The sequence below is a fragment of the Plutella xylostella genome, chromosome 21, assembly GCF_932276165.1.
Source record: "Plutella xylostella chromosome 21, ilPluXylo3.1, whole genome shotgun sequence".
In the NCBI taxonomy this organism is placed as follows: Eukaryota; Metazoa; Arthropoda; class Insecta; order Lepidoptera; family Plutellidae; genus Plutella; species Plutella xylostella.
In genome coordinates this window covers 9,503,860-9,521,128 of record NC_064001.1, presented here as the reverse complement: position 1 = coordinate 9,521,128, position 17,269 = coordinate 9,503,860, and the positions used below count along the sequence as shown (strand labels likewise).

The 17,269-nt window shown below is 38.7% G+C and overlaps 2 protein-coding genes across 2 annotated transcripts in view; one reads left to right on the top strand and one right to left on the bottom strand.

Moving 5' to 3' along the window:
• Window positions 1–212: 212 nt before the first annotated feature.
• Window positions 213–5,170, bottom strand: LOC119693125 (collagen and calcium-binding EGF domain-containing protein 1). The gene is made up of 9 exons (XM_048628754.1): window positions 4,971–5,170; window positions 3,937–4,065; window positions 3,371–3,519; window positions 2,772–2,902; window positions 2,263–2,434; window positions 1,821–1,915; window positions 1,310–1,479; window positions 853–1,001; window positions 213–429 (listed from the first exon to the last, which is right to left on the bottom strand). The coding sequence occupies exons 1-9, from the start codon at window positions 5,099–5,101 to the stop codon at window positions 224–226; spliced, it is 1,332 nt and encodes a 443-aa protein (XP_048484711.1). The 5' UTR covers window positions 5,102–5,170; the 3' UTR covers window positions 213–223.
• A 3,509-nt stretch (window positions 5,171–8,679) lies between these two features.
• LOC105394806 (neuroendocrine convertase 1) overlaps window positions 8,680–17,269 on the top strand; it is a 65,590-nt gene continuing 57,000 nt past the window's right edge. Inside the window, exon 1 of the mRNA XM_038115587.2 lies at window positions 8,680–9,056. Coding sequence (XP_037971515.2) covers window positions 8,820–9,056 — 237 coding nt within the window. The 5' untranslated portion in view covers window positions 8,680–8,819. The remainder of the gene's footprint in view (window positions 9,057–17,269) is intronic.

The window sequence follows — 17,269 nt, the reverse complement described above, 5'->3', positions numbered from 1 at the left end:
CCATACATAGGTATAACCTCATTGGTAATAATGATCGTCTTGAGAGTTGAGTTGGATTAAAACGTACACAAATACTACTGACCTCAGGCTATTACAAGGATATCCTGTCTTTCTCTGGTTGACTTTATTTACCTTCTATTATACCGTCTATCGTCTTCTCATCTCAGGTAACTCACTAGTAGTTGAAATAAAACGCAAAAATCTTATATCAATCCATGTAATCCTAGTAAAAGCTGTAATCGTAATCGGCCAATTCCTCCTCTTCCTCATCATTGGTGCTGGTGCTATTAGCCAAGAGATTCAGGTGTCTCAGCTGCTCCTCCACCTCGGACCGGGCCGGCGGGGTGCTGTCAAAGGGCTCCGTGTCGGTTCTGAGACCCCAGTCGGTGGTTCCGTCTGTGCCGTCTGGTGTCACTGCGCCTGATTGACCTGGGAAGAGAAGAAACAGGTTATGGATTTCTTTAGAAGTGTATATAGTTAGTTGCTAGGTAGGTATTACTGTCACGGATAAGAGGAATAAGAGTTTGATATTTTTTAAAGTTACGTAGAATTTGAGTACGGATGTCAATACTGTGGTGGACTGAATATAGTTAGTCGTCAGTTTTTGGGTCTGTTTCGGTGGATTAACTCAAGGGCGCTACGGCGAGCCTTCGTCTTGTTAGTCGCGTCGTACGCATTTATTTTGATGTACGTGAATTATACGTGATTTTGAGTTGGGTCTAGTAGAGTACTCGAGAGCATCATTATGATTATTTTAAACCATTTCATTGTACACACCATTAGCAGCATTTTTGAACATCCATTGGTTACGTCTATCAGAGTACTCTAGAGCATCAATATGACTTATTTTACCATTAGGAGATATCTCGACCGGTGCGCCAGTGACCATCACGGGAGGCGCCGTGTATGCTTTAAGCTCCTGTTGCGACATGCGTTCCTGGTCCATCTCTTCATGCTTACGTATGCGACGCCATGCTTTCTTCACGTCATAACGCTCTGGCCTGAAAACATTATAAATATTTATTATTCTATGATGGTTGATGACTAAGCTAGAAGGTTTCTCTGAAGATGGAAGATTTTCAGAGCTGATGATAAGCTCTGAAAATATTCCAGCTGAAGTAGCAGTGGGCTGGCCATATAATATGCAGGAAAACCGATGAAGGGTGGGGTAAACGGGTTCCCGGTCGCCCTTTAACTAGCTGTACCGATTGATGAGGTAGACTGAGTACAGACTGTTCTGCAATCCTTGGAAGAGCCTTATATCCTGCAATACATGCTTACAGGCCCATAATAATGATGACAAACTTACTTCTCCCCCTCCCCATACACCTTGGCCTCAATATTAGTAATGTCATGACGGAGCTCGTTCACCAACAGTAGCATGAAGTCCATTGACCCCGGCGGCCCCCTCGCCCCGCGCGGCCCGCGCTCCCCCGCCGTCCCCCGCGGGCCCTCCATGCCTGGCGGGCCGGCTGGACCCTGCGGATGGGAATTAGGTGTTAACTACCAAGGTTAGGTATTAAGTGGCATTTCTGTGCATGGCGGCTTAATTACGACTGTCGCGGCCGATAGCTGATGATGCAGTAGCATTTCCATCTACATAAGCCGTCTGCAGCGCATATAGAAGTATAGTAAAGTTGTAACAAAATATTTAATTATGGTTTATTTTGAATCATTAAGAGCTTTCTTCACCAATTTTCAGGAAAACCTTGAATGGAACCTTGAAATGGAGTGTTCAGACAGGATTCTAGGTGGTTCAGCATATTTTGAGGTAGTATGTCCATAAGTTCTATAGATGTTTGTACAGTTGATAAACTAACCCGCGGTCCCCGCTCACAGCGGCAGTAGCCCCCTTCCAGAGGGGCGATGGAATCCAGTACTCGGTTGGAGTAGGTGCCTTCAGGGAACCGGTCGTCTGAAAACACGTGAAGATTATTGATCAATTGAAGGGACCTATGTTTTATGGTGCTAGAACTAGCCTACGCTAGAATACAGGATGTCTCTAAAAAAAAGGTGACTTAGGGAGGTATTTGTTTTGAAAAAAACTCCCCTTTTTAGGTTAACGCTATAAAGAAACTTTGTCTGAAGTCGTGAAAAAAAACTTGTCCCCAACATATCCATAGTAGATTCACCTACTGGCAAATAGAAAGCACAGATATAAGTCCTCCCCATATTTTACGTAACCTTATAATAAATAAATAAATAAATAATAAATAAATTATCTTAATATATTATAATTATTATAATAATGAGCACCCTTACCATGTTCACCCAACCCTGGCTCCTCACTCATCTTCCTCACCACGTCCTGCAAAGTCTGCAGTTGATCTGCCAGTTGCTTCACTCTCCTCACCAGCCGAGTCACTGCGTCACACGGGGCGAAACATCTGGATGATGCCCGGACTAACGGTAGTGGTTCCTGTAGGGTTATGGACTCCTGGTTAGTTTCGGGTGAGTTGTTCTCAGTATGTAGATTCCCATGACGTCGAAGCGACGTTGTCGCTAAGCCCAATATCGATTTCCCACCATGTCGAACGAGCATTAGGTAGGATATTACAGGTTTGTCTGGCATGACTTCATAGGAATGGGGGTAGTATACCAGTAGGTGGACTAAGAGACATGGGCTTCGACAAGGTTTAGTAACCCTGGTTCGGTTTTGTCACGATTATTTTTTTTCTGGAGCGGGATACTGTAATATTGTGTATTGTTGAGATAACTAGATAATAACAATATATTCCTCATAAGTTCCTCACCACAATAGCCATGGGCACCGGCGGCGGCGGCTCGCAGCGTCCATCCACCGTCAGGCGGTATGGCTTCGAGCACGCGCAGTGGAAACCACCAGGGTCGTTGACGCACGCCTGCTCGCAGCCACCGTTGTCCACGGCACACTCGTCTATGTCTGGGGGGTGCAGAGTGGGGGTTATAGAAGATCCAAGATTTGCAAACATGAATTAAGGTTAAGTCAGAATCAGAGTTGTTATACTATTAGTTACTACAAGTACATAAGGGCTACGTCAACCAATGAATAGCTATATTGCCCTCTCCAAGGATGGCGTCTGAATTCTCTGGTCCAGAGAAATCCCATGGTTTATCTGCTTCCTGCAGTATTCTGCACTATCAAACCAGGATTCCATGCAATGGTAAGAGCTTACCTATACAGTTGTATCTTCTTCATGGAAACTAAACCCCGGATTTCAGGTAAAGGGCAAACAGGATAGCATACAATAACAGGAGATTACCACAGTAACACGGCTTTATTTTCTTCTTCTTGTCATGTAGTTGGTTCTGCATGGAAGTTACCTTTACCAGATTATTCACGCGAATAACTAACAGCACACCAGGACACCATACAATAGCAGGAGCTTACCAACACAGTACGGCTGTATCTTCTTCCTGTAGTGGTCTGCATGGAAGCGGAAGCCAGGCTTGCAGGTGCACCAGACGTCTTCGCCGCGCACCTCGCACGACTGCTCGCATAGAGACAGGCTGCACGGGTCTACTGACTTGTGGATGCAACTGGAATAGAGAGTACACTTTGAAGTCAGACAGCGGCTATGTAAAAAGCTAACACACCTATGTGGCACAAAAAAATACTCTTAAAATCTTCTAGTTTAAGTTGTAGTGGGGCATATACCTACAATATGAGTAACAGGGAAGGATAATTTCTGGTATGTAGACCACAAATACGCCAACTTGGCGTTCGATATCATCATCAACCAATAGTCATAGTAAGCTTTGGTCCATGCCTTTCGCAATTGCCTTACAAAACCCAATACTTCTATCCCCTGCAACCATTCAACTAGTACCCTTCCAAGTCTTTAACTTCATCATTACCCATCACGTCCCCACTGCTGGGGCACGGATCTCATGAAGTAAGGGTTTAGGCGTAGTCCACCACTCTGTCCTAGTGCGGTTTGGTGGAGGGTAACTTACCGTCCAGCAATATGCACGTAGCCATCGCAGCAGCGTAGCCTGATGCAGGGCACGTCAGCTCCGTCGAAGTGGCACATATCTCTCATGCGGAGCAGCCGGTCGGTGGGACACGACGTCTCGCTGTCCACTCTGGAAGGTTCATAGTGAAGTCGGTTAAATGGTTAAGGTAGTCCAGTCTTTGTAGCGTGTCGGTGATTAGAACTATAGTTAGTGATAGACTATGGTTACATTTACCTACCTAGCTAGCTGTAACTAACAATGACAAAGAATTGTTTCAAAATCGCATTATGTATTTACATGAATGTATCGATACCGATGTAATAGCGCGATGATGAATAAGTAACCAAATACGTACGATTGGTGGTGAATAGAAATATGTATAAACAGATAACTTAAAATTTCCAAAATCAATCGCTTAGTAATATCGATTTAAATCTACTTCAAAAATTAATAGTAAAAGTTTTCTTTTGGCCCATAGCTACTAATTCGCGCAAAATGTTTATTTCTTGTTCACTTAAATACTTAAATGTCAAGTATTTTTAGCAGAAGAAAAATTATGCTTCAGATAAAATAGTTTCAAAGCTTTTTCCATTGAAGAATAATTTATTATGTAAATTATATTAATGCTTGTCCATATCTATTTGTAATTCTTTCCGATAGATTACACTTGACTTTGACCTTCATTCGTTAGACTTGAGATAACCATTTGCATTTTTATTTTCTAACTCTAGCATCTAGATACGTCATATTTAGACAGTAACCTAGTTACCTACTAGCGTTTTGGTTTATTTTCTTACAGTGAGTCTTAGATTTATCTATTCTTTTCAATATTCCAAACACCTCCCATATACTTTCTTGTATCATCATTTCTTCACCTTCATTTTCAGCACCCCCAATATTGCTAATCAACACAACACATTATTTCTTTCGCAGCCGGCATCAGAACAGAACCGGCGACCGGTCTTGTCTGCCCATAGGACTTAGGGCCGAAACGAAACCCCGTTTACCCCTTTCACTTCACACAAATCACTCACATATCAATAGCACCAGCGTCATCTTGGTAATCCATGACAGCAATATACCCTTCATCTTCCTGACAAAGTACCAAGGCCACAGAGAGAATGAAGAGCGTAAACTTCGCGACGGGAGCGTGAGGCGCGCGCATCTTGCCCGCGTACTATCGGGAACCAACTGCGCGTGCGACCAACGGATATGCGTTTGTTACTGAGCTTTTCAAACTGTAGGCTTTTTATTTTGTATTTTTTACTTAAATTAATATAAAACCTTTTTACGATTGTGTAAAGTCCATTTTCAACTGCAAGGCATAGGCAAGCATCGGTCTAAGGAGATAGAATCTTGTTCCGCTTCATAAGATTTGAATAGGACTTAATAGATGTTTGATGTTGTTTGCAATGCAATGCAGTGCATCTGTGGATATCATAATCATTAGTCATATAAACAAAGATCTATAGGCATACGGGAAGTACCTTGGTTTCCACATGATAATGATTTTATCAGTAAAACAAATAATATGCCTACCCACATCGAAGTAGACTACTTCGATGCCTGCCCAATAAGGTATATGAATGAATACAAAAATAAAAAAAATACATAAATATACTTAGGCACTAACATAACAATACAGACAATACTGTATAATTAGCAACTTTATTCTAAAGGTAGTGTAGAGCTTATTTACAGGAAGAACATGACGTTATAAATATTTTGAAACGTAAAAATTATTCTGAAACTTTTTCTGATGTGTATTGTGTAGGTAGTTGGTAGGTAGCTAGGTACATACTTAATTCACAGTTTGAAGTACATTGCAGTCCCCTATGGCAGGGCGTTACCCTGACCGATATTATATTTTATCTTTCGCTAAAAAGTTCAACTGGTTGACAAAAACGGATGTCAGTATGCAGTTTGTAATTGCACTTTACTAATCAATGAAATAAATAACTATGTTGCAGAAGTGTTATAGCAAGCTCAAATATTCTATTCTAATAGCCCATAGAAAAAATCATGTGCCAAAGTTTCAAAGTTTACTAAGTTTTTCAATAAATAAAATATTGTTTATAAACATTGTACAGTTGATCATTGTGCCTAGTACTGAGAGTTCTACGCTAGCAATAATGACCATTGCTTGTGTTGGGGTTCACCAATCCGCGCTGGGCCTGCGTGGTGGACTAGACATAAACCCTTCCTTATTTGTAAGGAGACCCGTGCCCTACAACAGTGTGGACGTGATGATGAATAATGAACATTATAAACTTTGTATTGACGTGATGGTGTAAATTGCATTGCATCCCTTCGACTAAACTTCAGGCGCAATAGCATGGGACGTTGCTTATCGCTGACACCATAGGTAGATACATTTATGGCAAGTAAAGGTCGACACCGCCTACCCATTTAAAATACCAGGGTAGGGTATCAATACAATGCCAATGCCGTAAATAAAAAAAACAAGTTCAAATTCTGAGTTAAATAACACGGTGTCATCAATGAACAATCCATCTCCATTAATTGTCGTCTCTAGTCTTAATCCTTAGGTATGTACTTTGTCTGCGTGTTATCTGACAAACATTAATTATTTCTTTACCATTTTCTAGTATTTATGCTCCCCGAGTGACGTATTTAAACAGTATTTTGCTTTGTGTAGGTCCGGCGCACCCTGGGTAGTCAGCGAGTGACGCTATTCTGACTGAAAAATCCTTTCACCACCAACACTAATAGAATAGAATATTAGTTAAGTAATTTATTGAACGCTACAAAGAAGCGTCTAGGTTCGGCGCTGAAGTGTTAAGGCGAACACGATACATTTTCTACACCAGAGCCTAGCACGGAGCATAAAGACGCGCTGGTCAATACGTGACACAAGATTTGCGACGCGCTCACGCTCAGTCACATTCATCGTGCGGCTTCCAGAGCGAGCAAAACCTTTGTCAGTCTATCTTGCGCCCCGTGCTAGACCTTCAGTGCATGCGAATTAGAAAACCATCGTCGGATCGTCTTTACCTTTGGTGCAATTTTCACACGCACCGCTATCTGCCGGTTAACCAGTTGCAAAGAATATACCCATGTCATGTGTGTATAGTAAGCTTTTGCTCATACTAAAGGCTGATTTTTCAATAGCCAGATAAAAGTTAGTTAAAAGAAGGTTAAATAAAAGTTAGTAAGTTGGGGAATAATTCTGTTACTGTCGCGTCTGAATGTTTGTATTAGACAGATGTTTGTATTTGTAGAGTGACAGCGACAATTTTATTCGACATATAATATTTATCTGACTACTTATTGAAAAATCAGCTCTAAGATTGCATCGGCAACTGGGCAGTGTAAAAGGCACTTAAAGTTTGTGGTTTTGGGATAGTATGATTCGATAGGAAATATTTGAGAACCGCTGTACGAATGTACATACTTATATCACAGATTTACACAAAAATAGATTGAAGTTGAAGATATTTCAGGCGCGAGGACGCGGCGTATGGGATTTTATTATGATGAAGATTGATCATCGTTCCGGTTTTATACATACATACACATAACATAATAAATCTATCAGTTTGTTAATAGGTACGGTCAGCTTTTAGGGTGACTTGCACCAAAAATTTAAACGTATTAAAATCTATTGCTCGCTTGCTTTGCTTTTACACTATAGCGTCGGAGCAAGACAGCAGTAGATTTAAATACGTTTAAATGTTTGGTGCAAGTCACCCTTGGAAGTAGAGCTGTATGTGGCCGTGACACCCTAGGTGTCGCGAAAGTGGTACCTAAGTATTATAGTAAGCCAAAATGGAGTGAGTCTGGAGTACATTCTGAAAAACTTTAAATTCACGACTTCTGTAAATTCGTTTCAAAACATCTTTTGGAGATACATATTTGGGGTTTTGTGTGGGTACCTGTGTGTTTGTATTAATAAATTGTACACTAAATATAAGTAACCGACCGAATGGCGTTGTGGTTAGTGACCCTGACTACTGAGCAGAAGGTCCCGGGTTCGATTCCCGGCTGGGGCAGATATTTGTTTAAACACAGATATTTGTTCTCGGGTCTTGGATGTTCCCGTAAAATGGCAATAGGCCCGCCCCTATTACATTGGGACTAACATAACACTGGCGAAAAGTGGGTGCAGCAATGCACCTCTGCCTACCCCGCAAGGGAGTACATTAGTACAAGGCGTGAGTGTTTGTGTAGGTATAGTATTTTCGTCTACGAGTCACCATTCTGATGACGTAACATCTGAAGATTCAGGAAGCCTGAATGATTTCAGTCATTGGCAATTACTTAGTCATTGGTATTAACATAAGTGAAGTGAATGACGCGTTACCTTGAATTTTAATGGGTTTGTGTAGCGGGAGCCGCGGAGGTGATTTGTTATAGGCTAAAGTCGCCTGTCCACCCGAATGTAGGAGATTGTGTTCGTTGCTCCGGCCGCAGGGCTATACCCGACTGAGATGTTGGACGACCGATTTATGGTCGGTTTTGTGATCCGTAGTTTATACAACTGGTGGTCAAAAATAGCAACCAATAAAATTTACCGTCATTCTTGACCTTAGATTAACAATATGAGAATAAGATGAAGTGTCTGTGCTAATCCTATATCAAAATTTCAAGTGCTCAGATTGCATTTTAAAATTAATATTTTACAGTCTGATAATGTAAGACAAGGACATAGTTATTGCTCGCTACCTACCTAGGTATATCACGCCACAAGCTACGAGCTACGATTGCGCTACGCAGTCGGGTATAGGCCAGTTGGAAAATCACTGTTTTTCCCGCTGCTGTTTTCAGGCTTTAGTGTTTGTCCTGTAGACGGCCGCGCAAGACATCCTTCCAAACAACAACACATGAAAAAAAACAAAATAAAACAATAAAACTCACAAATTATGATAAAAGTTTTACTCCTAACAACTATTTTATCAGTGGCATCATGTCAATTTAACTTGGACGCTGATGATGCATGGTCATCTGTCATGGAGGTACCAGGAGCGCAGAGGTCCAAGGGTCACAGTGGTGAGGAGCACACGAGCGGGTTCGTCAACGAGTGGACGGTGGAAGTGGTGGGCGGTGCCGAGGTGGCTCAACTGGTGGCTTTAGAGCTGGGATATGTGTTTGGTGGTGAGGTAAGTCAGATATTCGTTTTAACTACATAATTATATATGTAATGTGCGTGAGTAGATATATCAGCTGTCCGATACCCATATTACAGGCTCTGTCTAGTTTGGGGTCGGAATAAGGCCGTGTGTGAGATGTCTCCACATATTAGTTTTAGGTATTAGTGTCACAGGTGTTTCTTGTGGCGAAATTTTCAAAATCGCATTCTCCATTGTCCTACGACCTTTCCAGATTTAGGTTTCCTACAGTTTTGAGAAGCAAAAGAAAACCATTGAATAATAAAAAAATAATTATAGAATCTCATCAATATACCTACCTACCTACCGTCTAAATAATTAATATTACTTATAACATTCCAGTGCCGTCAAAACTTTATCTCATTGTTAAAAAACTTTCAGTAATCGTAACTGATCATTGAAGTTAAGTAACATATGGCACCATCCAATATGGGTGACCGATTTCAAGTGGTGCTTTGGAGGGCACGTTAAGCCGTGGGTCCCGGTTGTTAGATATATAGATAGATATTCTTTATTTGTACACAAAAACATGGACAACATTACAAAAAACTTAATCTAAAACATTTATGTAAGTACAAATGGCGGTCTTATCGCTTAAAGCGATTACATCGGGACAACCTTTGGGTGGAAGGATATTTCGATGCAAAGGCCTTCGGGCAGCTTTAAAACATCTGACAGTCGTTTTGAAGATGCGACAGTGTAATGATGAATGCATCTTCAATTATAGATTAGATATCCTAACTAATATTATAAATGCGAAAGTAACTGTGTCTGTCTGTCTGTCTGTCTGTCTGTCTGTCTGTTACTCTTTCACGTCTAAACTACTGAACGGATTTGAATAAAATTTGGTATACATATGGTTTAGACCCTGAGAAAGAACATAGGATACTTTTTATCCCGGAATTCCCACGGGAAAACTTTTTAAGGCGAAGCGAAGCTCGCGGGAACAGCTAGTAGTTATATATGTAGGTATTTAGAGTTGCACTTTTCTGTCTAGGTGTGGTAAATGCATTACATTGAACCCTGAACCCTTTCAGCTTGGCCCTACTGATTTATATGTTTCTACGCCTAAAGGTATGGTAAATATTTACTTTCAAAAATTGATTAAGTTTAAAATCAACTTGGAATCTACTGGTTACAGAAAGCTTATTTTCCAATTAGTTAGGGCGTCAAAGCAAATTTAATTTTAATTTCCTTTTCATTGACAAATACAAAAGGTTAATGTAAATTATTGTAACGTAAAGTAAGAGCCTACCTAGTTTCTTATTAAAAATAAAATAGAATAGGTATTTATAAAAGGAAATACAGGGTGCACTTTTCAGTATGGGACCAAATCTAATATCGTGAAAAAAAATCTTTACAGTAGGTAGTTCTGTCTCGGGTATCTTGTCCTGGCAATAGGAAAATCTCTGATAATATTCTACTTTGTTTCTTTTTATTATAAATGAATTCCTCCATTATATTAATTGTACTTGAACAAAATCAAATCGCGTAGGTCGGATTGTGACGCAATTTCATTTCCATATCTCAATAGTTGGTTTATCTCATTGATAGAACAAGTGGACTTAATAAACTCGGCTTATCCCGTTATCATGGGCCACTCATGTTCTCCTAGTTCATTTAAACCCAAAATTCCAATACTTACCTACATATTTATTTATTGATGTAACTACTATTACCTATTTTGGTTTCATGGTTTGCTGAAGCTTAATTTACAATAAAGAACCTAGCCTTTTCCGTTTAGGAGTAATTTTGAGCTTTTCTCACTGAAACTTTTTCTAATCTAATGGCACTAATGGCTCTGTAGTCCATATACGTGGTTCTTTCAAGGAATCATAGAATATCGAGTAAGTACTACTACTATATTGGATGTACTGTTTAATTCTATGAACGAATACACGTCCCAGTTTAGTTACTGCTAGATTCCCTGGCTTGTAGCTTCCGTGTAGTGAGGATAGATGTCGCTAAAAGCTTGAATGCGTTTATGTTATGTCTCGAAATTGTTTCTACTTTCTTTATTTATACCTACACGTTGTATAAAAATCAGTCCAACGTATCCTTTGGTTTGGTAATTTTATGATGAATGTCGTTTTTCTCGGTAGTCATTAGCCAGTAATTAAAATGGACCACTGCTGGACATAGGCCATTCCAAAGCGTTCGAAAATACGAGGTCCTCGACCTTCCTCATGCTTCCACTACGGGCTACATAGGAATAAATTAATTTCCGAAGTATTGATAGCTAAGTAACTACTACAATATTTATTACAGGGACAGAACACGAAATTTTCAGTCCAGCTAATATCGCCTCTTTTCTTATCCATTGATGCTTTTACAAGGCAAATTTTAAAGTAACCAGCTATAAATAGGCGATGGAAACCAAAGCGTATACTCTACTACAGTATTGCACGATACTTTGGTAGCGGGATCAGTAATAAAGACAAATGGAAAATTGGAAACTAACTTGGTAATTGTTTGTTTTGTCAATCTGTCTGTCACATGCATTTTCGTATCGTGAATAATAAACGCTTCGTATGGTAATTCTCATTTGGATAATAGTAAACTAAATTCGTTCAATGAGTGAGTGACTGACAAAGAGCAAAACTTACGTAGGTAATCGCGGTTTCGTAATTATAAACTACTAGCTGTTCCCGCGCGCTTCGCTTCGCCTTAAAAAGTTTTCCCGTGGGAATTCCGGGATAAAAAGTAGCCTATGTTCTTTCCCAGGGTCTAGACCGTATGTATTCCAAATTTCATTGAAATCCGTTCAGTAGTTTTGGCGTGAAAGAGTAACAGACAGACAGACAGACAGACAGACAGACAGACAGACACAGTTACTTTCGCATTTATAATATTAGTTAGGATAAGTGTTTGAATACATTACTAGAACTATGATTTATGTATATGTATAAACATATTGGTATTTAATTATTCGCGTACTTATAGCCTTTACGACGCCAGACTTATTTTTATTTCATAAAGAATCAGGGGGACACTCTATAAGCTTACGAAAATCAAACTAATGAGAGTTTTCATTTATTCATTTGAAAATAGTTCATGCAGTGTCAAACAATATTGTAGTATACCCAGAGCCTTAAGCCTAGGCAACCTGGCAGGTTGATGAGATGATGACAGAGTTTAAACTCAGCTTAAACCGTGGCTACATGCTATTAAAGGCTGTACAGTACAAATTAAGTGTTCATGACACCTCTTTTGTAAGTAAGTATATTATTATGTTTATAAGCAATTATGCACCCATGCATATACAAACTATTTTTTATCATTTGAATATGGGTAAAAAAATAACCATGATCCTTTGTGAATTCGGTACAATATTACTCACTGCTCAGCCAAAATAATAATTATGTTTGCTAAACAGCCGCTGCCATGACGGGGGGCGGGGAGGGGTCTAACCGCACAAACCACACAATGGGGTGGCCGGATTTTTTCCAACTCTCTTTCTACCAGGACATCATAGTCCTACAGGACTGTTAAGGGTATCACAGACCATATTTATAGGGTTTCTGGATACCATCAATTTAATTGTTTGTGACTGCAATACAGGCATATAGACACAGACAGGTATATAGGTATAGATAGACACATACACTCACTCAATTTAAAACTCAGTTTTTTTTCTGGTTCAAAAACGTACTCTAGATATTTAAGTCTAGAGTCGAGAGTGTTCTAATGTCAGTCAAGTTGTAAATTAAGCTTTATTGGATAAGACGCGGGCCGCTGTATACTTTAATGCAATTAAAAGGCACGAGTGCTGTGCTATTTTCTACTAATTCAGATAATGTGAATGTATTTTTTAAGATTTTATCCCTGTGCACCTACATTCTTTGCGGTTGTTTATAAAGTTCGATGTTATGCCATGAGTATACAATACAAACCATGTTTTTATATACTTAAGTGGAAATTGGGACCTCGGGGGATTTTTTTTCACAGCTTATGTCCTACATACTACTTTGAATTTATTTCTTGCCATTTCATAATTTAAACTTATTCACTAATGAAATTGGTCAACTTGCATAGAACTTAACCCGTAAGCAAGCAGTAGAGGAAAACCTCCTTTCCTGTGAAAATATGAACTACGGACAACGTTACTAACGTAGTATTACAAAAAATAACCGCAAGGTGGCGCTCAGAACTCTTCAGCATGGCATAGACAAATAAGTTGAGATCCAGCATTTAGCAAACATATTACATAATTAGCCAATCAGATTATATAAGTACTGTAAAATTACTATTTTGATTAAATTACTCCATACTGCTAATGCTAATCCAGCCTTTATAAAACTCAACCTGAAAAAACGAATTCTCTGAAACTGTACACACTTGAGATTTAAAATCTGGAACATATTCATTGCTACTTTTACTCCCATACAAGAACTCATACTCTGTCAATAAACCGTAGTGAACGCATACATATTTTTAGACTACGGTAGTGTTTATCCGAAATCCATCCATTTTCAGTTTTCAGAGGTTTCAGGCGCTAACGTCGCTAGTCATGCGCTAAGCTAATGTGACAGCGTCGCTGGTACTAGGAGAACAGCGGGCATAGGAGATGTTTTTCAGGAGCATGACATTGCCCTATTTCTGTACCAAATACAGGATGTTTCAAAGCGATAGATGAAGTCTTCAAAAGTTTGGTGTTTCTACGACCCCTTTCTACGTGGTCCGCATATTGGTAACTTACTTATTGACTTGCCTCTAAATATGAACTTATCTAGTTGATCTTAGGTTATCACGACGTCTCTACCCTACACTGACTTCATCTTTCGCCTGAATTCATCTAACTAAACTTAGGTTCATGTCAATGTTGGCCAGAAATACTGACGTTCTTCGACATTTGTTAATTATGTTGCTATTGCGGTAGCAGTAAGTAATGCAATCACAGCATAGTCCTTTCATATTAATTTAAATAAAATTCGTAGTACTTAGTAAACACTACCACACATGTGCATAAAATATAATGCACATGACTCGCCTGCGTCGCTGCGTGTTACCAAAGACTTTTCCACGTACTTATTACAGTCCTAGTTGTCAAGCCAGAATAAAAGCTGTTGTGAAGCCAGATATAAAATATCATTACGGACCAAACTAAAACATCCTGTAAACGCATACCCACACATACGAAGACCATCACGTGTTTGCCATCTAATTTACGACTTCCCATAGACTCCGTAGCAGTTACGTGACGTGAAGTGTGTGTGTCTGTGTGTGTGAGTGAGATACGAGTCGGTAACACATGTTAATTTTGTACTGGTGCGGCGGCATGGGAGCATGTGTCCTCAATGAAGCAACCATTGAGGAAATAATACTACGTTTAGTAGCAACCATACCGTGCAACAATGCACCAATCAGCGACCCGCAATCACACGCATAATTTATAGTGAAACTTGTAACACATAGACAGATAGAGTGCTTCAATTTGTACAACTAAAAAAACATAAAATTATAGATCATCACACAACTAAATTAGAAGATAAAAGGTGGTCTACCTACATTTACAGACGAAGAATTGAATTAAAAAAAAACAGGCATAAAAAATTAAATGAGATTGACTATTTTATTACGTGAATCGAGACATTGATATACTTATCAGAGTTCAAATCATAAGGCAAATAGTCCAAACAAACATACATAATCACTGAGAAAATTCAACTCTGTACGATGAAAAATTCATGATAGGGGCTCGTTATAGACAGGTAAAGTTTAATCGCTGAAACGTTACAGTAAAAGAGTCACTATAATTAGAAATCCTTGATTACTCATTTGAGATTAAAATGCTAAATCAAAGTGAAATGTTTTTATTCATCGTACTTATAAATATAAAATTTTCTGGGAACGTAATTTTTACAAACTACTCTCGGTTCGGATAAGGAGCTCTTTCTGTCTTAGGAGAAGAACCAGCCCTGTTGATGGGTCTTCTTCTTTTTAGTACCCGTATAGGAAGGATGATTCCTGCCCCTCCGTCTGTCTTTCAAGACTATGTATCTCGGCATCTCGTGGATTTAGTTTAGTTTAAGTATTATTTATTATCTGATGTGGTTTAGGTAAGCAGTTATAAATAATAGCCTCCTACCTACATATTTTACATAAATGTGCAAATGTCACAATCTTGCAATATGTATCTCAATGTGAGTAAATGTTTTATTATTACATTTACAAACAAAAAAGCTTATATAAAAAACAAATATAAACTTGAAGGCCAGGTGTTAGAACGCAAAACAGTGGCGAAGGATCTTGGAATCCTATTTGACCAAAAACTAACGTTTAGAGACCACTACGATCACATTATAAACAAAGCTTATGGTATGCTAGGGTTCGTAGTGAGATCTACAAAAGGCTTCAAAAACCCAAATAGTTTTATTTATTTGTATAACGCCCTGATTCGGAGTGTTCTGGAATATGGCTCTATAATTTGGTCACCACATTACGCGGTGCACTCTGAACGGATTGAAGGAGTCCAGAAAAAAATGCTCCGAATTTTGAGCTTCAAATCAGGTTACGGTCGAAGTTTGATTTCATACACTCAGCGACTAGGTCAATTTAATGTAACACCTCTTTATGTTCGTCGCATGCATCAGGACTTATTATATCTCCATAAAATTATCCATTCCGTTATAGACTCCCCCACATTGCTGTCATTGATTAATTTCAACAGTAAACCAAACCCCCGACATCCCAAACCATTCCACCTTCAATCTTATAAAAATAATATTTCATTTTTTAACCCTATTGCAAGAATGTGTCGTCTATATAATGATTATGCCAGCACAAAAGATTCTGTTGTTGATGTTTTCGATCCAAAAGTCATCAGTTTTAAAAGGCAAGTACGAATGTTAAAATTTGATACAGAGTAACTATAACTATATTATTATCATCACTTTTAAGTTTGCATGAAAGTTTATATTTTTAATAACTTTATATTTATATAGTACCTAAATTAATTCACCTACTACTAATGTATAATTAAATATGTATATCTAGGATGTTAAATTAGTGCTTTTGTTTACATACGCTTTCCAGGATGTGTATACATACCTCGGTAGTTGATCTAGATTGTATCTTAGAAACTTAAAACTGTGTACCATGTTTTGATTAACTGCTGTTTTGTGTACCATATTGATAAATAAATAAATAAATAAATAAAATGCAAACCCTCATGTTAAATACATGACTTGTCGCTTATGTCCTAGTATCCCACTCTCACTCAACCCTGTTTTACCCTGACCTACCCCACACTGCCGCCACGCCCGCAACACGTGTCCCCGACGTCACACACATACATGTGCGTACGACCTCTTCGCACAATCTGCTCGCCTGGTACATATGTGAGGGCGGCAACTCACATGACTGTGATGTGACACACATTTGACATGAACTGTTTCCGGTCGGTTAATGTTAACAACGCTGATTCGATGTTGTTCGGCTGCTTGCGTTTGTTTCGTTTAAGAATACGTTGAAGTATCGTTGAAATTGAATAATTTTATTACCACTGACCATTTGTCATAGTTAGTTTAACTTATATAATTAGTAACTTTATCAGTCTTCTTATCTACCACCAACGAATTTTTACTGAATATTTTTTTGAATAACCTATTAACTATAACTAGCTATCTTCTGAACATCACAATTATTATTATAATTAATTATTAGTTCCATCCATACTGCTTCCGTTATTTTTATATTTTTATGATACAAATAATTCTTCAGTCACCTAATAGTTGTTAATAATATTGTTTTCAGACTTTTCTGCAAGTCTATCTTATCAACTTGTCATGCATATTTCTTCAGCTTCATATAAATTCTTATTGGCAAAGAGTTTTGATGCATGATTTTCAGTATCCAAACTTTATTAAAACATACATACGCTGCCGCTGGTAGGTCGTTCCCCGCTTTTCAGTAGGGAGGGGATTTTATCGATCACACATGTGGGCTGTCTGGCTGCTCCTGGCTTCTCTGTATTCCTGTTACATACGTGAGAATTGGATCGACACATTACGTCACTTGGTGGCGTGGTGTCGCACAACGCTTCTAGCAAAAAAGTATGATTGTAATTACAGCATAACACTCTGTGTGATTGTTGGTATTTATCAATTCTAGTCTATGGTATTTATAATAAGATAAAACTTATCGAACTTTAGTTTAAAATGAATCAGGAGAAATAAAACCTGCACTTATCTTGAAAATTAAAA

Bases quoted from the DNA above. Each gene is read 5' to 3' on its own strand.
- LOC119693125 (XM_048628754.1), bottom strand. From the start codon at position 5,101: ATGCGCGCGCCTCACGCTCCCGTCGCGAAGTTTACGCTCTTCATTCTC. The intron at 1,916-2,262 runs GTAAGGGTGCTC...ACGTGTTTTCAG, and splicing joins GCCAGGGTTGGGTGAACATG to ACGACCGGTTCCCTGAAGGC. The intron at 1,480-1,820 runs GTTAGTTTATCA...TCCCATCCGCAG, and splicing joins GCTGTGAGCGGGGACCGCGG to GGTCCAGCCGGCCCGCCAGG.